Source organism: Mizuhopecten yessoensis, unplaced genomic scaffold, assembly GCF_002113885.1.
Source record: "Mizuhopecten yessoensis strain PY_sf001 unplaced genomic scaffold, ASM211388v2 scaffold10589, whole genome shotgun sequence".
In the NCBI taxonomy this organism is placed as follows: Eukaryota; Metazoa; Mollusca; class Bivalvia; order Pectinida; family Pectinidae; genus Mizuhopecten; species Mizuhopecten yessoensis.
This window is the reverse complement of record NW_018408622.1, coordinates 89,981-110,994: the sequence shown is the minus strand read 5'-3', so window position 1 is coordinate 110,994 and position 21,014 is coordinate 89,981. Positions and strand designations below refer to the sequence as shown.

At 36.3% G+C, this 21,014-nt stretch overlaps 1 protein-coding gene across 1 annotated transcript; it reads right to left on the bottom strand.

Moving 5' to 3' along the window:
- Positions 1 to 8,337: 8,337 nt before the first annotated feature.
- Positions 8,338 to 14,708, bottom strand: LOC110461200. The gene is made up of 5 exons (XM_021514571.1): positions 14,632 to 14,708; positions 10,372 to 10,479; positions 9,707 to 9,835; positions 9,159 to 9,243; positions 8,338 to 8,820 (listed from the first exon to the last, which is right to left on the bottom strand). The coding sequence occupies exons 3-5, from the start codon at positions 9,800 to 9,802 to the stop codon at positions 8,630 to 8,632; spliced, it is 372 nt and encodes a 123-aa protein (XP_021370246.1). The 5' UTR covers positions 9,803 to 9,835; positions 10,372 to 10,479; positions 14,632 to 14,708; the 3' UTR covers positions 8,338 to 8,629.
- Between the last annotated feature and the right edge of the window lie 6,306 nt (positions 14,709 to 21,014).

The window sequence follows — 21,014 nt, the reverse complement described above, 5'->3', positions numbered from 1 at the left end:
TAAATATAACTTGTCAGTTAAAAAAGAACATAAAGGGCATAGAAACTGGTAATACAAGTATGGAACTGTTTTTGTATGGTATTTATGATCTATTTGAATGAAAACATCAGAATGCGCGCGAGCATTAAGAGACCTCATAACCTAAATAGGTAGCTTCACATCAATATTGTGTATTATTGTTATTTACCTACGACATGGTGGATTTCTGTTCATTTTCCTCGTGTGCAATTGCATAAGGATATCTTACAGCAAAACGCCAAACTTTATAAATGGTTGGGATGTCTGATATTTGTTTCTGAAATACATTTATGGCCTATTTTCTTTGAAACCGTCCTCATGCTCAAGTATATATAATGTGCTCAAACCAACGTTCTTATAACTCATTTAAATCATGCCAAATTATCAACATATTCACATGTAAACATTGAAAACAGCATTGTGCTTTAGGTCTCCTCATTTTCCCACATAGCATTAACAAAATGAAATGTTATAATTAATTCATAACCGGAACAAGAACTCAAGCTTAAAAACAGACTATATGCTTAAGCCTGAGCACGATTTCATGAACACGGGCCCTGCAGTTGCACATTTAGAACCGATATGCTTACATCCTCTATTAGTCCGGACCAAGATACTGCGTCTTAAAGATTAGAATCTTACATCCACGCTTACATTCACGAGCTCGTTTCCAGAATTTACGTCCAAAACCAGTATATTAACCTCCACTCCCAAAAGTCCGGTATAAGACACTACGTCTTAAACATTAGTATCTAGATCCATGCTTACATTTACTAGTCCTTTCCAGTCTCTTTGTCAAGAACCTGTATACCACCCTCCACTCCCACAAGTCCGGATTAAGACACTACGTCTTAAACATTAGTATCTAGATCCATGCTTACATTTACTAGTTCTTTGTGTGTTAGTGGGAACCACATTAGTCTGGACAAATTAAAAAAAAAATATGTATGTTTCCACTTGCAGCAGGAAAGATATCGCAAAAAGTGAGAATTCTTTCACAAAGATTTACATTGTATTTTGTCCTGAAATATTAGAATTCGAAACTAGATTACTAAGAGTTCACTGCAGATAAGCAAAAGCTTCAAAAATTGCTATAAACTCTTTGTTAGTCATGTTAAGCTATCTGCATCTTGTATATCCATTATAATTAGAAAAGAGGAACTCATCCTCTTCGATGTGGTATCTTACCTATATGTAGTGTACCAAACACTATGATAACTTAACTTTAAGTTCGTGTTAACCTTTCTTACCCAACTTGTAACCTAAACAACTCCTTAGCTTATGGAGATTACATAGTAAAATTCTTGTTCTGAGTGCCATGTCGAGACACTATATACTTGTAGGTTTTCGGGACATGGGGAGATTTAATGTCGAAAACTAGAAATGTCTTGCTAGGTCAGTGCTAGTGCTTAAACACGATTCTCTTGAACCAAAATTAGACATTCTTCTTAATCAGATGTTATAATTTAGAGAAGCGAATTATAGACATATCGTAAATAACATAAGTTTATATATTGTTTATTTATTGAGTTCTAATGGCCCATCAACATAGAGGAGGTATTTAGGACCAGCAATAGGTAGATACAACACACAGCGGGAAATGACACAAAACAAACAAAACCAAAGCTATGTATGTGCATAGCAGGGCATTGATACTATCTCACAGAAATTGCTAGTTACTCAGGACATCTGTATCCCTTACGCTTATATATAGTTTTTCAAGTTGTGTGTACGAGGCCCGCATTAAGAAATATTTACATTATTTCATTATGCACAATTATAATCCAATATTACATTATACACATATTGATATTTAAATATTCACTCTGTGTATAAACTAAATACATATATTTACACTATATTAATCGATATATATAGAACATATTATAGAAGGTCATCTCAAAAATGTGTGTTGGGGAAGAAACTCTAACATCATGTTATGCTGCACTCCTCCCCCTTTTAGAATAGTCTTACGTTAAACGCCAAATAATTTGACCACACACATTTAAACAAAACAATTTCTTTTGTGATAAAACGGCCTCATGTATGCTACAATATGTGTTAGCGTCTTTACGTTTTTAAGCCGCTCTTGGCGAGAGCCGAGCGACTTATTAATTCTGTTCAGAGAACGAAATGACGGACCCACTTCCGCTCGTGGTGCGTGCGCATGATTCAGTCTTGTATGCTTCCGCTATAAAGTTTCGTTATCGTAAATAGAAAGTAGAATCTCTGAAACTCACCTGTGGGTTACATAGTCTTCTGATACTCTTCTCCAAATAATAATCCATACTTTAAATAATTGCCGAAAACAAAATGTTTATCTCCGGTGCATTCTACGAGTGTTGTGGTGGTGAAATTCGTGCACTGTGTTTGAGCGTTTGGAGTGTTTGTTTTCGTGACTCTGATTCGAGAAAGCACATGTGAAGACTGTCAAGCATTGGCGCTGTCTGTACGGTCTAGCTTTTTATATTTTGTAAGTTCAAGGAAGAAGTAAATATATATACTTATAAACCGTATGAGTGATGAAGTATAACCTCTATTTTGATGTTTCAAACGGGAACGTAATATCGTGCTTAGGTTGATAACGGTAATAAACCATCGTTGCTACAGCGGACGAGACGATATGTGAACTGTGTATGCTTATTAAACATTTCTGTAACACAGCATACTATTTCTGGTGTATTTATTTATGAAAATATAACAATTCAGAACATGACACAACTGCCGCCGCAGTTTGACAAGAATTCGCGCCGTGTCAAAATATTATCCAATCCGGTGTAAGGGAAATAACTCTTACGTTGGTAAAGTCGCATTGAGAAAAATAATTCAAATATATTCCAAGAACATTTGTGAGATTTTGTGATGAATTGTATATTCAATGACAGTAAATAAAGTCACTACATATATGAATAATTGCCAATCTCTTTTCTCCATGCATGTTTGCCCACTACTGTTAATTATCCTTCCTTTCACAAGCACAAAATGCACCTATTCTTTATTACACATTCACCGATGGCCATTCTGCACGTAAATGCTCATGTCACATCATTGGAGGATGCTATTTAATGAAAGTTACAAAAATGCATCACAAAAGAGGGTGAAAAAAGAGGAGAGGGAGAAATGTTTTTAAGGCATCATTTAAGAGGTGATTGATTTTGGAAATTCCAAAGGCAACATCATCACATGACCTGATTTTCAATTAGCAGAATACAGAACACATATCTGAGGTATTATAGTAGATATTGATGCTCAACGTGTTACTGAAGCAATTGAATTTAAAGTGGTGAGCGGCTTTAATGTCACACTGACATAATTCTAGTTTCTTTTATAATTACATAAAGTTGTACTATGAGCGTGATCACCATACAATGTATTATTATTTAATGTAAGCTTATTTCATGAATTTATATTTTATAGGCAATAAAACTGATATGGTAGAATAGCAGTGTTATACAATAATCTGTGGAGAAATTAAATGAGAGGTATTCATATTGGCCATTGACTCGTAAATACACTTAAGTCGATTTTAGACGATTGTGATATGATTTCATTTTTGGCTATTCCCCAATGGTAGAGTTTTTCAGGTTGTACCGTATTAAAAAACCAGGCTACCCAAAAATTGATGAGGTCGAATACTGCGTTGTTTGGCGCAATATTTGTAATTCTTACTTCTGATTGGTTGAAGTTCCTTGGCGATGAAATTACTGCGCAATATTGTGTTTGTGCAAAATTGTTTTGTTTTTATTAGAAATAAATAAATATTTACTAACTACGAATTAAGAAGTGTTGTCTGCCTTTTAAATTAAATCATACGGGATAACCATAATTATTGTTAAGTATATACCGTATGACACAAAACATAATCCTGGTTGTTCCTTAAATAATAAGCATATCTGCACATTTTCCTTATATTTAGTTACTTTATTTGTAGCTATGTTTTACTCAACGTTGTAATATTTTGGTTATACTTTAAATTTAGAAATGAAGTTCGTGGTCCTGTGCCGATAGAACTGTCCGAGGCGAAGGAACACTTTATATATTTGTTGTCCCTCGCCCTCGTGAAACATGATTAACCTCGTGGAAACAAAGAATCAGTATTCCCTACTGCAAGGGCAAAACATAATTAAGATAACCGAATATATAGATTAATAAAAAGGCATTAACAAATTTAGAGACGATCAGGCTAACGTCGTAGTGGTCGTCTGCTCGCTTCCTTCTGAACTAGGTTGTCGTGGCTCTTGCTGATTTTTCTAGAGTTTGGTTTGGTTTAGTATCGTTTAACGTCCTATCAACAGCTATGGTCATTTAAGGACGGCCTCCCCTGTGTGCAAAATGCATGCGTGTAGTGTATGCGTGTGTGTTTTGGGAGGCTGCGATATGTTCGTGTTTGTCTCCTTGTGATAACGCGGGACTGATGCCGACTTTATAGTGCTACCTCATTGAAACATACTGCCGAAGACACCTCCGAATAAGAAAAATATGATTGGGGAAACTTGAGCTTGTGAGGGTGACATGCTGCTTTATTGCCCCGTCATGTGACCAATCAGACACACTGGTATACACATGAGGTATAATGATGCTTTATATACCACATTACGTTCCTTTGGCAATAAAATAACAAACATTATAAATGTTATTGATAACATACTTAATAAATTGACAACACCTGGAACAAAACAATTGAAGTTTTATATTTAATGACTAGTTATCAATTGCTACATGTATCGGAAAATTGCTTCAGTAAATTATACAACAGATGCCGCCTTTTCACTTTCTTTCATTTCAAGCACGTGATAAATATTAGCATAAGCTGTGAAATCTCGAGACAAAATATCGAGACTCGGATAAGTTGCATTAAAGCTTATATTTCTACCCAGTATGCTGATTTGCATGTCCGTCCTTTCTGCATTTTCCTTCAATACTATCACCGCTGAATGATCAATCTATAGCATTCATAGAAACGATCATGTAATGTACTGTACCTTTATCAGAAACACTTTTAATTCGACACATAGTCAATAACTAGAACTCGTCTACACTTCGATGAGAATCATAGGCATTGATCACGTTATGGAGTATAATGAAGAGCGACCTCGGAGGCCGCACCTTTCGTACTGTTTCCTATTCGAGTTAGAAATATTGTTTTGATGGAAATGCGGGGCGTAAACACTTTGTGATTGGCATGTTCACTTTAAAATAACACTAAGTACTCTAAGTACATAATGATGGCACTTACCTGAGAACCGTTCACTTGTGCAGGAAGCACCAGAGTGACAACAGGACGTGTGAATCAGGCACAGGTGACGGGAAATAGCATGGTAAAGATAATTGGGTATTGTGTAAGGGCACAAGTGCGTAACATTACCCGTACCTTTGCACCAACCTCCGCACCCATGATACACCTCAGAGCTAGTGGCTATATCCTCATGACGAATTTGATTTTCTAGTTCCAACTATTATCACATTTTATTCACATGTTATTGGGAAGTGATACCTATGTTTCTAAAGCTGATATTTGAAGCAAAATCTGATAAAGTTGTGAATAAAAAATCCAACCAAGCTATATAACTCGTTTGTTATATGTGTATCTTTAAAACATGTTTTGTATTGCTATATCTTGAAATATACTTCACTCTAAATTCAACATTAGAAATCGTAACTTAACTAATTGATAAGGTAACAACTGTCTTCAAGATGGCCTCAATAATTTGATTTTTGAAAATCGTTATATAATACATGTAGCATTGCTAAGTAAGGTGAAACAATGGTTGTAGAAAAAGGATCATTATCATACACCAGCTGTTATCACTGCATGTATCGTAAGAGGCGAGTAATGTGGGAGACCCTGCGGAGTAGTGACCTCTACACAAAAGCTTTTAATGAGATACAAGAAAGTTGGTTTGAGCACAGAATTCCTCCATGAGCATGAGAACGGATTCACGAATCCATTGCAAATGTAAATATACAAATTATGTATGACAGAGACACTCATTTCACATTGAGCTTACATATCACTTTAAAGATTGAAATTTGAATCCATTAAAATGATGTGTATTACATACTAATTTTAATACAAACATCCTGCAACTGATGTTCCATCCGTTGTTGGCTATTACGAGGAGGAAAAGAAAACAACGGTATACTTCATTATTTTATATAAGACCGCAACCCTTTTGTTGCTTGGCAATGATTACATTGCACCGAAAATAGTGGTAAGTCGTTGGGTGCATTTTACTCACAAACACGTCAAACTGTAAAGGTGTAAGGCTTAGTGACTGGTACCGGACTTGTGGGAGTGGAGGTTAGTAGACATATTCAAGAAACAGAGACTGCAACAGAACTCGTAATCGTGAATGTTCATATCAATGCTTAAGACGTAGTGTCTGGTTCCGGACTGGATCATGTAATCGAGGAGTTAAGCATACCACCTGGAAACATACAGCTCGTGAATGTGTTTGATCCTAACAACTTCTGAAATTAGTATTTTTTATCAGAGTCTGTGATGTGAGATATCCTTATCAGTTTGAATGGAAGGAAAATATTCAGAAGACCACCATACAGCTCTGTTTAGAGATTATAACACATAGTAGCATTAGTTTAGTTTAGAAATGTTTCAGATAATACAGGCGATGCAATAACTGTTTCATTTAATGTTCCTTTGTTAGAAACGTACATAAATTTCGATACCGATCAAAATAATGTTTTATATAAGTTAAAGTCAGCAGTTTTTTTTATGATGTATGTGACATATGTGACACTATGTATATGATCTGGTTTTGTTTAAATATGCTATCATATATATGATACACAAAGAAATATGTTGATTTTAATTGGTTTTTAAGTAGGTCGTTAACACATCAAACACAGTTTTGTGTAATATGCAAATGAGCATTAAACATAAAACGTGAATATAAAAAACGATTTTTCGACTCGTATATTGACCTGTCTCAAACTACAGCGGTGAAACAGTTTGCTGTTCTAACGGAGACAGTTTTCGATAATTTTTAAAGGTAAGTACTTTGTTTCGAACGAAAGAAAAGGCGTTTAGGTCTCGCATTGACAGAAAACATCTTCATCTGTTGCGGAAAACTATAATAAGATTCAGAAAAAAACTGTTTGCAATAAATAGTGTATCATCTAGGTGAGTGTTGAAGGGGAATATTTGGTAAAAAGGTTGTTGGTATCTTTAATCAGTATGAAGGTAACCTAAATTCAGTCAGATTCCAATTTGGTTTCAGTCAGATACCAAACTACATGCCTAATTATAATTGATTTGAACAAGTCTGACGAATGTTTGGTTTCCCAAATAAGTAAGAAATCGTTCGACAAGATCTGGATCCTTGCCATAACCCGATCAGAATGAGAAACTTGTTTAGAGGGAAATGGGGAAAGCAGTTTTACCATGGCCAAAAAACAGTCAAGACTTTAACCCGAAAAAACATTTTTTTGCCTATTTCAAAAGGACAATGAATATGCACACAAAAGGATGAGCTTTGGAACTTTATGGAGAAGAATTCATACATATTATGTCTAAGAGAATCGTTAATGAAATTTTGCTTACAATTTTTATCAAAACTACGTGTAATTAATTTTAAACGGAATTCTACATATCTTTGAAAGTACCGTGCCGCTAACATTCGCACGTTTCTTATCAGCAGAACAAAACTGGTATTTCCTATTTTGATCAAATAGCTAAAGTTATGAATTTTCTGTTTAAACCACTATCAGGGTGTGAAACGTCTCATAGATATAAAAGAAAAAGAAACAAAATGGTGAGATAAGATGCATTCGGGAAAATGTAACAGGACCCGTATTCATGAAACCGTTCTCATGCTCAAGCATGGGTTTTGTTTTTAAACCAACTTTCTTGTAACTCATTAAAATCATGTCAAACGCTCACGAAGTCATATGAAAGCATTGAAAAGAAAAGAATTGCGTCGTTTTCTCAAAAAGTGATGACGTTGCCCTCACAAACCAATGACGTAACAATCAATACCTGCTCACAAGAGAAGATAACTCTGCAATACGCAAAGACGGAATAGGGCAATCATGTCACTGCACAACCACGTTCTCATTTACAGCTGCGTAGACTGGAACAAGTGGGATACAGTATCTTGCTCAAAGATACAACGCAGTGCCGTGCCGTGACTCGAACCTGCAACCCTTCGGTCATAATAAGGAAACATGCATTCACTGCGAAACAGCTTGAGTATCAAAAATAGAAATCCGTGACAAAAATGACGAGGACTAAAAGATAAATATTATATTTTTATACAAGTCCTATGATCTCATCCGTTCATATCAGTTAAAATACCATGGACAAATCATTTTTTTAAATTTGTAAAAAGTTTCCCCCTTTGCTTCAATATTCATTGTTTTTCAAACCATTCTTTCAGAGTAATTACATTCATTTCGTAAGTTCTTTAATTGTTACAACTTAAAAGAAAAATCGTTTTTGATCTATCGATAAAATTGTCTGAAACTCAACTATAAGCTACTATTTACATGTTTTAAAAAGTTTTAGAAGTGAGTTCAACACATATGGGTTGGTCAACCTTCAACAGCGCGTTGTAAGACTAAACAGTAGTTGTTAAAATATCTAAAACACACTTTATTGCAATACTCTATACGCCATTATAATCCCTTCCGTTGATCTGTAGTATTGCACTTTCTCCCATTTGATTTTCTCTAGTTTCCTGTCTTTCTGTAGTTGCTTAGTTACGACTTTGCACTGATCCCGGTATCCCGATAAATTGGAGTTACCCGTGTCTCCTGTTCGAGCTATCATACAAATGATTCCACCTACAATACAATACAATGTAGTTGTGAAGGTAATAAAATAAAATAAAAACTTCGTTAGATATATGTATGAATTTACTTTCGGAAATGATTCATCAAAGGTTACGACATGCTTGAAACAAATTTTCGATGCATAATTGCAGGATTTTGGAAATAATATGGGGACCTGTATCAATATTTGAATGGCCAAAAAAGTAAATATTTAACTGATTCAACAGTTAAAACGTTATAGAATGACGTATAAATTAAGTACACACAATACAACATTGACATTGTTTGAAATTGTATGTTATTTAAATGTTATATGTTACTAATACAGTTAATGTACATTTTGATCGTACCTGGCTCGTGTGGCTTCAATGAAGGAATCCGTCGGTAAATGTCCAAGAAGCAAAGATCCGGCAGAAATGATGACGTCATAACTGTCTGAAAATTGGAAAACTTTCGGACGTCAATGTGTAGTAATTATATCGGTATGTTATAATAACGTAGTATAACATTATTCAAAACTGATTAAATTAAATTGGTATATATTAGACGATAGTAAGACGAGGAGAAGATGATAAACAACCAAGCATATTTTAGCGGTCGATTTATTTAAGTTTTCTAAAATATTATTATATAAACAATCAATCACATTAGTTGACTGCTTTTCACTGCAAAACCATACCGAAGGCACCAAGCACAATTACCAATTACTCCACCCGGTCATATTATACTGACAACGGGTGATTACCGTTACCCCCAAATTCTGAACGTTGAACACATTAACGTGATAGTACTGTAATAAATCCCCAGCAGCATTATTGGACGGAAGCAATGTTATGGTGTTCGGGTTTTGAGTCTAAAACCGGTAATACGAGTTTGTTTCCTGAACATGTATACTAACCTCCACTCCCACAAGTCCGGTTCCTGCTCCCACGTCTAAGACTTTTAAAGTCCGCCGTTCTTGTTGGTAAAATGCAGCCAGTGACTTAGCTACCATCTTTGATGCAATGTAGTTTATACCGTTAATGTCCTAGTGAAAAGAACAATGTTCAATTATCTGTATTAAGATATTGGAATATTTTTAAATGAAGAATAATATTACTCAATAAACAAATTAATAACTGAAGTAGTGATAGGAATAAAGCACATAACTGATTCTTTTTAAGTATATACAAAGGCGAAATCAGCTATGGGCCTGCAAAAAAACATCGGGCAACCTAATGATTGACGTAAATCAACAACTACGTATACCTTTAAACGTTTCCGGTGATGCACTGAAGTTTTCATGATTGTTATACACTGCGATGCAAGGACAGATTTTTAAAAACTACAGAACAATAACATATATGATTGTGTTTGTTTCTCTCCCTCGTTACAACAAACAGCAGACAGAAAATTAGTAATTGATATGTGTACATAAACTACGCATACTCATTATTTACATATTTCAAACTTATAAGCTAATTACCAATATATACCATGTTCAATTGTTGTCTATTTGCGTCATATATAACTTGTGTATTTCTCCGATTTTATTTATCTTTGTTAGGCGTGTAGAATGTATACCTTGTCATATGATGGGCCTCATCGTTCGTATTCATCAGTCAGTTTGGTGGGCTTATCAGCGGTCCATAAAGCTGGAAAATGGCATTCTTTGCTTGCAGAGGCCACTGTCTGTTAATAATGAATGTAAATATTACAAAGACAGATAAATGTGTATTGTATAAACTTTAGTATGGCGTTTTGCTGGATATTGTTGTTTGTATGTATGGTGAAATTTCGATAGTAAGGACTTTTTCCATTTTGAAAAAAATGACGTCATATATGTTTCAGCTTTATTGCAATCGGAGCAAAAAAAAAAAAAAAAAAAAAAAACCCCAAACAAAAGGCTCGATTATTGTTCTGGACTGTAACATTCTGAAAATATAATAACGACTGTCACTGCAGACGGACTTACTTTCACTTAAACAAAATATCATTGAAAATGTCGTTTCCATAATATATAATTAGCTGGCCTCCCTCACGAATTGAAAGACACTATAAGCCTATCTTCGTCGGTGTTTTTCTTGACATCAATTTATTGTATGCCAATTAATACTGCCATTATCGACACCAACGCAATGGTTCCAACAAAATATGAAAAGACAAAGCATAAAAAGAACGCGGTTTCCGCTATTCTCTGTTATTTACTGATTCAGAATAAGATAGGGTTAATGTCTGGAATAACAATAAAACACATGTAAGCTCTAATAACCTTTAAGACCGGCATTTATGTAGAATGTCTGTTTCATACGTGTAGATGATTGTTCTTCACAATATACATTTTGTAACAACGAAAACGTTTTCTTCGTGCCAGTAAAGAAAAGCTGTCATGTGCTATTGTGTGTTACTTATTTGATGGATCAGGTGGCGTAGTGGTAGCAGGCTCGCATGGCCGGGATTCAATCCCCGTCACCTGCCTTGCCACGCGGGTTTTCTCCGGATACTTCGGTTTGCTCCCACATTAAGATTTAAACCCTCTGCACGCTTTCGTCAGGGCACAAAAAAAGTTAAATGTTATTTAAAAAACACTTGTTTAATGATGGCTGTTAAATAAATAAATAATAAATAAAGTTCAAATGATAGATTAGACAATATATCGATGAAGATATAAAAAGACACTAGTTAAAAAAGAAAATGGAGAAGAGAGAAAAACGTTATACTTAAACGTACATCTGTAACTAAAACGGGCTTTTCATTGATATGAAGTCTACAAAATTTGCGTTCCATCCTGAAACATCGGGTCGAATTAAGTCTTCGAGATTTGACAGGTAAATATGAAAAATGTTTTCTGTCTGTAACTAGTTATAAATCAGCATGTAGCCTGAAAAATAATTGACATTATTGAAAATTTTGCGTTGAAACTCGTGATGGTGGTCTGGAAAACATTGTCGACATAAATGCAAATTGTTTTTATTCTTTTATGACTGGTGATATATAAATCTATGATGTAAAGTCTAAAAAAGAAGACGTTAAACATGATGATTATTTTGCTCATATTTTTAGCATATTGGTAGACTCCTGACTATTATGCTATTTGTTAAGGTACATGTATCACCCAATAGCAATATTAACATAAGCAGCCTGATGACATGACGAATCTTCAGAAATTCGTCCACGCGGTATATCAGTGAAACAAGAGCGATTTGAAGATCTGTTTTTAATTTGATTGGTAAGAGTACTTGGCTTCGAACTTCAGGCGGCCAAGGAGATTGACGTCTCGAGAAAGTCACCAAATAATTAAAATATCCAGCATCTTCCACATCGCATCAATGGTATTGATAAAAACTTTCTTAAATTTTGCAGGGTTAGATTAAAACTGACATCTTAACTGAAACTTGAAACAATCACTTAGGCATACTGATCAGAGCAGCTAACATAAGAATCCCCAACCCATCCACGGGAGACATTTTAAAAGTCTTATTTCATTCTGTAATTGTTAACAGACTATTAAAATGAATAAAAGATAAAAAAAAATTTTTTATCAATATTCCGCATATTATCTTTAATGTTTTATCATTTAATGATACAACAATTACTTATTGATTATAAAACCTTCATAACAAAATATTTCCGCATAATATGTCTCGATTTGCCTCGCGTTAACCATTAACAGTTACTTGTTAGAGAATCCTAGCAAATACAGACACGTACCATTCCTAATTATTGAGCTTTACTGATGTTTACTTATTTTCAAACTATTCAATGCGAATAGGAATATAAATAAGAAAATGTTTATTTCATTAGCAAATGTTTGAACATATCAAAGTTGAAAGATGGAAAGTTTTGATTTTTTTTTTTACAATAAAGATAATTTATATAACGATTCTAAGACTATTCTTCAAATTATAATTTATAGTCTCAAGTAGTGTATGTATTGTGTGATAAGTTCATGTTTTGAATATGCAATATAATGCAGGATTTTACTTGTAATCGTGCACTTATATGCAGTGATAGCCATATATCTTTTTATAGTGATGTTATGACAGACTATATGTGAAAAACATAATAAGTAATGATTATATCATTTGTAAATCTTTGATTAAGTTTTAATTTTGAGTAATGCTATTGAATGATACATCTGTAATTCAGATTGATCAATTTTAATTTAGTGGTGTATATTTAATAATTTTCATATGTATAATGTATGTAAAGACATTTGATTAATAATTACAGTAATTGTTTAATCAATTTTATACACAAACAAATATTTTAAAATTTTAACAAAAAATAATTAAATATAGATACATATTACATACACAGAAAAGCTACAGATCACACAAGTAAGTTCACTTACCTGTCGGGGTTAGTGTGAAACTGTCAATAATAAGGGCTCATTCAAAGGAAGGTGTTTATATAGGAACTCCTTTGAAGTTTAGTTATAGCCTGTTTCAACTAAGAATGTCAACTCATTTTGTAGATATGATACTAAAGTCAATAATAAAATGGATAGAAAGTTTTTATTCATACATATAATAACTGTAATACACATTTAATACAGCACTAAGTAATAGAAAATAATCATTAAATATTGATATTTACATTATATGAAAAAAATAGCATTACATTATATGAAAAATAAAATTCCTTAGTACAAGCCACTTTGATACTAATGTCAGCAATGAAATAAAGTTTCAATCTATACATATAACAGTAATACACATTTTAATACAGCACTAAAGGATAATGATTACGTTTCTAGCACAAATCTCATTCTCTATATATATCACTTAACTCTCTAGCACAAAACACTCTATCCCAGATTCAGAAGCTGTGATGCTGAATCGGCGGTCATCACATCGATACTTCTGATAACGGTCTTTCAGGGTGTATCTCTTCTTTCGGGGTTGAGTAGTGCCTCCTGCATCTCTCTGGCTCCGGCTGATGTCATTCACGTTCTGTATATTCTTAAACGTCTGGATGATGGTGTAGATGTTGGGGTGGGCATGCAGTACTCTTTTCTTCAGTTTTCCGTGCCTAGCTTCCAGATGGTTGGTAGTCCGAAGTCCTTCTGTTGAGAAGTGGTTCAAGGTTGGTCGGTCTCCTTCTCCCCATGGGAAAGGTTCTGTCCGCCTTTCTGTTGGTGATGAACCTAACGTTGATCTGAGCGTTTGCCATCTTGTAGTTGATGTATCAAAGCACACAAGTACAAGTTTTATATGATAATAATTATAAGAGAAATCACACAAGTCTGAAAGTACAAGTTTAACTAAAAAGATGACAAATTCTGAATACAAAATGCACATTCACTGAGTAAAGAAGTTGATGTTTCCAACTACAGAGCGAAATATGATAACTCTCCAAAGTGTGCTGCTGTTTTATACATTACCCATTTAAAAGCTTGGGATCGGAACTCTAAATATTATTGATTCTTTTGCAATTAATAGTAGCTAGTGAGTATCTGATTAGTTATCAGAAGAACAGCTTGGGATCGGAATTCTAAATATTAATTTTTATTTTGCAATTATAAGCAGCTATTGATTATCTGATTAGTTATCAGAAGTTGATTTACCTATGCAATTTACCTGTACACTTTACTGCAATAGACTATAACTCACTATCATCACAACTGACCACCTATGTAAACATGTGATTTTAAGCAGAGTTGGTATTCGGGGAAGACCCTATAATAAGTTAGCTATTGTCTCCCTATATCAGCACTTTTCTTTGTTCTCCTATTATCACTAGAAACGAGAACACCAAGTATGAAAGTATGTCACACCTTTCCTGCATCAATTGTAAAGAGAGAGAGAGTATTGTTATAAATATAACAAATAGCAGCCTTACCATTTGTGTGCTCTTCGCCTACAACGTGGTCCTATCTAATAGAACGTTATATATGGAATACAGTGTCCCAGTAAAAGTCATTATTCTAAAGGAACGTTCCTTTATCAGAATTTATATTCTAACACAACCATCAATTTCGGGTGCACTGTCCGTTAACTATGCTACACGTGTCAAAACATTAGCCATATAAGCGATTTTGGTGAAATTTTGTTTATCATTATTGTAAAGTACATATAGAGTAGTTCGACACGCGGGAGTATTGTCAGTGCAGCCGCACTCTCGTTATCAAATTATTGTTTATTGGATTTGTATAGCCTGACCAACGACCATGACCTTTATGTGCACGTGCATGTGACCATGTAATGTTACATAGGATATTGTGTACGACACAAAGAACTTTCGTTAGGACAGCCTCACTTTCAATATTTAATTTGTATAGCCTGATCTACGTCCATGGCCTTTGTAGTACGTGCATGTGATTATGTCATGTAGCAAAGGGTGTTCCGATAAGCCAACGATGTAGGGCCAGGTGTATCCTATGCCGTAGCTGTCTGTACTTTGAAAACATGATAAAAAGGTCATGGGAGAGGTCATCCTATTCAATGTGAAAAAACCTTAACTTATTGTAAATGTATTTGCACTATCCAAATTGAGTCGAATCTAAAAGGTATACCTTCTATAAATGCACACTATGTATTTAAACTGTATGTATGTATATAAATATATATAGGTAGGTAGGTAGGTAGGTAGGTAGTAGGTAGGTAGGTAGGTAGTAGGTAGGTAGGTAGTAGGAAGGTACATGTAGGTAGGTACGGATGGACGGACAGACGATGCATGTATGTATGTCACATAATCAACGTCCGACTATGACGGTTTTTGAATACTATATTTATATATAATAAAGTGTATCTCATATTAGCAAAAAGTAATAACCGGTATCAAAAACATGTAAAGCAAAATTAACATTGGGCGAAAATGGATTTTACCGGCGTACAGCGAAAAATTGTCTAGGCGAAAGTAATACAGTATATAATCTGGACAATCTCATTTTTGTAAGTGCTGTATAGAAATCTTTAGTCCCCGTTTCATGTGTGTAAAAAAATCTGTTTTAAAAAGTATGATAGGGTAAACCCTTTTTTGTGTAATATATCATATACTTTCTGATAAAATAACATATAACTGTAAAAAGTATGTGACTATATTGTATTAATCATTTAATTCATTCCGAGTATAAAAGAGTCTGTCATCAGTATTTGCACAACTCTACATATGTGTGTAACTCTACTAGTAATGATGTCACGATCACTAATATATATTTTTGTTAATGTTAACCTAATTTCATTGATAACATGGGTAATTGAAATATTATTTTACTAAGCCGGAGTTTTGGTCATCCGTCTACGGGTTTCGATTAGAGATCAACAGGTAGTCATGAGTAGCCAAACGTAGATTTGCTCAATCGCTATTGAGAAGGTGTAAGCAAGCACAAACTACAGATTGTGGTGAGTTTTTATATTTGTTATAACATTGTTAGTTAACGACATGTACATAGTTGTTTTTCATCCGTAATATTTCTAGTCACTTTACCTGTTGATTGTATATATGACCATACCTGTATATCAGGTGCACATTGTTTACATTCGCGCGCACGATGCGTGTGTGCTGTTTATCTTTATAATATCAAGGCGATACATAAGCCTGTTAACACATATTTTTTAACCACATATTACCTATAAACAATCCCAATTTAATTGCCCATTTTCTAATCTAACTGGGAATAATGGTAATAGGCATAGAGTTCAAGTGTACGCGTCACGGTTGAGAGAACCGCACACGTGGATTTACCCTAAATATTAAGGCGGCTTGTGCCGTGCTTTTATATTTCTATACAAATATACTCTACTTAGTAAATGGGTAGAAATGGCGTATTTACTTGTCTTACCGCTATTGTCATTGTATATACATATGGGTAGTAAGACATTCTGTACGTATATGTAACCTTTTAATGACATTCAGTATATATGTATAGGTAGTAAGTCTGTTGTACATATATTGTAGCTTCTACCATGGGACAATGATGAAAGGCAAGCACTATTAATCCTCTTGTGAGGGCTGCAAGAACTAGCAGAGGTAGTAGCTATTTTTATGGTGACCGTCCTGTGTGGACCACATCTTTAGGTTCTGTGTGAACTGAGTGCTGTGTGCTGTATAGCTACCGGGGTAGTGAATACTTTATGCGGACGGACCGTGCTCTGTGTGGACACTTTATGTCAGTTGGACTGACTGGTCGTCACGTGAAACCTCTCATATGGGTTTTTGTGAGCCCATCAGCACAGGAGTTAGGGTTAAGGTCGTCAAAAGGAGACGGGACCGGGGACTACAGACCGCGGTGGACGAACCTTGTCATGATCACTGTATCCAGGCAGTGAATTCATACAGTGACTTATACATTGACTTTGCCAGTATTGGTGTATAGTTACCTGTGTAATGTCAGTATTAGTATATCTATCTGCTTTGTGTGATTCTCATGTTGCTGTTTATACTTACTTTATGTGAGAGTGAGAAAGCAAAGGTTTAAACTACTTATAAATAACAAAACCAGAGTGTATATTTTGTAAATAAAATTTTGTATATATTGGAATCCAGTCTTAGTGTCATTCTACACCACACTTGCAGTGTCAAGCTCGTCCATAGTTACAATTTGGTGGCAGCGGTGGGATGGTAAGACTCTGCAGGCTTGGTGAAGAATGAAATGTTCTGATTGAGGTACCTATTATATGTTACCACTGTTACAATTTTGTAGAGTTAGTGCAAGGGTTGTATATTTTTCAATAACCCTGTTGCTTACAAAGTTTATTCCTGACATTAGAGTAGATATTTTCCCAGCGTATTCAGATTTTTGATAGGATTTTTTCATGACTACTGTCAAGGAATTTATGGAATTAGGGAAGAATATGGATCTGCAAGGAGCGGAATTGATGTCGTTTGTCAGAGATGAACAGGCAAAGGAGAGAGATGAACGACAAAAGAAACGAGATGCCAAGAATAAAGACGCAGAAAGGTTGTACCAGTTGGAGATGCTGAAGGAGGAGAAAGCTCGTGATAAAGAGAAAGTTTCGATGGATATGCAGTTGGAAAGAGAAAGAGAGGAAAGAAGTATCAGAGAGCACCAGAGGAAGATGGAACTAATGGAAAAGGAAGCGATGCAGGAGACGAAACCAATTGTTATTGATGGTTCAACTCACAGCGGAGTAGTTAAAGGTCCTAAACTTCCTTCTTTTGATGAGGATAAAGATAACATGGATTCTTTCTTAAGGCGGTTTGGGAGATATGCCACTACTCAGAGATGGGACAAGAAGTTGCATTGGGCTCCTAACCTTAGTGTATTGTTGAAAGGACGCGCATTGGATGTTTTTTCACTTCTGCCTCTAGAACAGTCTCTTGACTATGTATGATGTTCTCAAAGCAGCACTTCTTAAACGATTTGAGATGACAGAAGAAGGATTTCGTAAGCGCTTCAGAACTGGAAGACCGGAGACAGGGGAAACATTTTCTCAGTTTGGAGTAAGGCTGGACAGTTATTTCATGAGGTGGCTTGAAATGTCTGGTACGGCAAAGACCTTAGATGCATTGAGGGATTTCGTTGTTCGAGATCAGGTTCTGCAAACCTGTGGTAACGATTTGACTCTTATCTTGAAAGAACGAGCTCCAAAGACATTAGCAGAAATGACAAAGTTGGCAGATCAGAACGCAGAGGCTCGAGGTAATCCGTCAAACTTGGTAAAGCCAAAGTTCACTGGATCCAAACATGGTAATAACGGGAATCGCTCACAACCCGGAGGCGTACCGGCGGACAACAAGGAGGTAAAGCCTGCTGGAAGTAATGTTAGACATTGTTATATCTGTAAGAAGACGGATCATTTGGCGAACAAGTGTCCAAAGAAGGATTCGAGCAAAGTTGGTGCTGTAGGAATAGAAAAGGCTGATCAAGGTAAACAACCAGGAGGTCTAAAGACAAAAGGGAAGAGTAATGGCGACAGGTGTTAAGATGCCAGTTGTTAAGGGATATATTGGAAATCAGCGTGTCTCCGTGTTGAGGGATTTTGGCTGTGGAAAGGCTGAAGTCCGGAAGAGCTTAGTCTCACAAGACCAAATGACTGGAAAGACAGAGCCGTGTACGCTCGCAGATGGCACAGTATTACACTTACCTACGGCTAGGTTCATAGTTGATACACCTTATTTCGCTGATGAAGTAGAAGCCTGGGTTATGAAGACACCAATCTACGACCTCATGTTGGGTAACATGGACAACGTTAGGCCGGCAGAGAAACCTGATAGTGGATGGTATCATGAGCCCGAGGCGAATTCAGTTCAGACTAGAGCGCAAGTGCGTCAGGAAAATTAGCCATACCGACCACTGAAAGTACCAAAGGTGCTCGGAGAAGTCAACCCAAAGGAATTCAGAGATGCTCAGCAGAGCGATGACAGTTTAGCAAAGATTCGAGAATTTACTGTAAGTGGCGTGGAAAAGGAAAGACAAGACGGAAGTTCATCAAAGTTCGTACTTCGTCGAGGTCTGATATACAGAGAATATCAAGGTTCATCCAGGATACAAGGACGGAAGACGAAGCAGCTAGTTGTTCCATCGCAGTATCGGGACATTGTGTTACGACTGGCACACGACTCCATGATGGCAGGTCACTTGGGAGCAAAGCGAACCGCAGATCGTATGTTATTGGAGTTCTACTGGCCAGGTGTAATTGCAGATGTAACACGCTATTGCCGTTCTTGTGATATCTGTCAGAGGACATTCCCGAAGGGCCGAGTAACCAAAGTTCCCCTCGGTAGGATGCCACTCATCGATGTACCTTTTCAACGTGTCGCCATTGATATAGTGGGACCACTACAACCTGCCACTGATCGAGGTAATCGGTATATTCTGAATATAGTAGATCATGCCACCCGTTACCCAGAGGCTGTAGCTCTGAGAGGAATTGAAGCTGAAAGGGTTGCTGAAGCTCTAGTTGATGTTTATAGCAGAGTAGGAGTCCCAAGAGAGGTCTTGACTGATCAGGGATCCCAGTTCACGTCGGCGGTCATGAAAGAGGTCAGCAGACTGTTATCGATACGTCAACTCACCACGACTCCTTACCACCCGATGTGTAATGGTCTGGTAGAAAGATATAATGGGACACTTAAACAGATGCTCCGGAGGATGGGCAGCGAAAGGCCGAAAGACTAGGACAAGTACCTAAATGCGCTGTTGTTTTCCTATCGGGAAATTCCCCAAGAAAGCCTAGGATTTTCTCCTTTCGAACTTCTTTACGGACGAGTGATCAGAGGGCCAATGAGAATTCTCCGTGAATTGTGTGCCAAGGATGTACCGGATCCGGAAGTGAAGACAACGTACCAATATGTTGTGGACCTTAGAGAGCGGTTGGAAGAAACCTGCAAACTGGCTCATGAACAGCTGAAAACTGCTAAGGTGAAACAGGCTCACTGGTACAACAAGAAGGCAAAGGAACGGTAGATGAAACCTGTTGAGAAAGTTCTCATTCATCTACTTACTAAACGCAATAAACTTCTCATGCAATGGAAAGGACCGTATGAGATTATGGAACGGAAAGGCCCTATGGATTACAGCGTTTGTATCGACGGGAAATTGAAAGTTCTTCATGCTAACCTACTACGACAGTACATAGAACGAAATGCACAGCCAGAAACTGCAGGCGTTCTGGCTATTGTTTCCGCGGGAATCGTAGAGGACGGCATGGATGAGCTGGATGACGAAACAGATCTTATCGAAGTACCAAATCCAGTCAGATCAGAAACCGTTGATGATGTCATGGTTTCGGAGGAGTTAGCCTCAGAACAGCAGACAGACGCAAGATCGTTGATGGAGGAATTCAGTGATGTGTTGTCTGATGTTCCTGGGAAGACAACGTTGGCCAAGCATTAGATCAAGACGATTACCAACGAACCAGTTAAAGCAAAGAATCATCCTCTGCCTTTTCATATGAAGGAAACTATTCGAAAAGAGGTTGACAAAATGCTGCAAATGGGAGTCATAGAACCATCTGATTCGCCATACTCAGCTCCAGTGGTGATTGTTCGGAAAAAAGACGGTAGCAATCGCTTCTGTATAAATTATCGACAACTAAATCGGGTTACAGTGTTTGACGCTGAACCAATGCCCAATACCGACGAAATATTCGCGCGACTTGCTGGAAATCAGTATTTCTCAAGATTAGACTTAAGTAAAGGATACTGGCAAGTTCCCGTAGCTAAGTCATCGAAGCAGAAGACGGCATTTACAACTCCAGTTGGACTTTTCCAATTTGTAGTCATGCCCTTTGGTCTGGTGAATGCGCCTGCGACGTTTT

Bases quoted from the DNA above. Each gene is read 5' to 3' on its own strand.
- LOC110461200 (XM_021514571.1), bottom strand. From the start codon at position 9,802: ATGGTAGCTAAGTCACTGGCTGCATTTTACCAACAAGAACGGCGGACT. The intron at 9,244-9,706 runs GTTAGTATACAT...TCCAATTTTCAG, and splicing joins CCGGACTTGTGGGAGTGGAG to ACAGTTATGACGTCATCATT. The intron at 8,821-9,158 runs GTACGATCAAAA...ATTGTATTGTAG, and splicing joins ATTGAAGCCACACGAGCCAG to GTGGAATCATTTGTATGATA.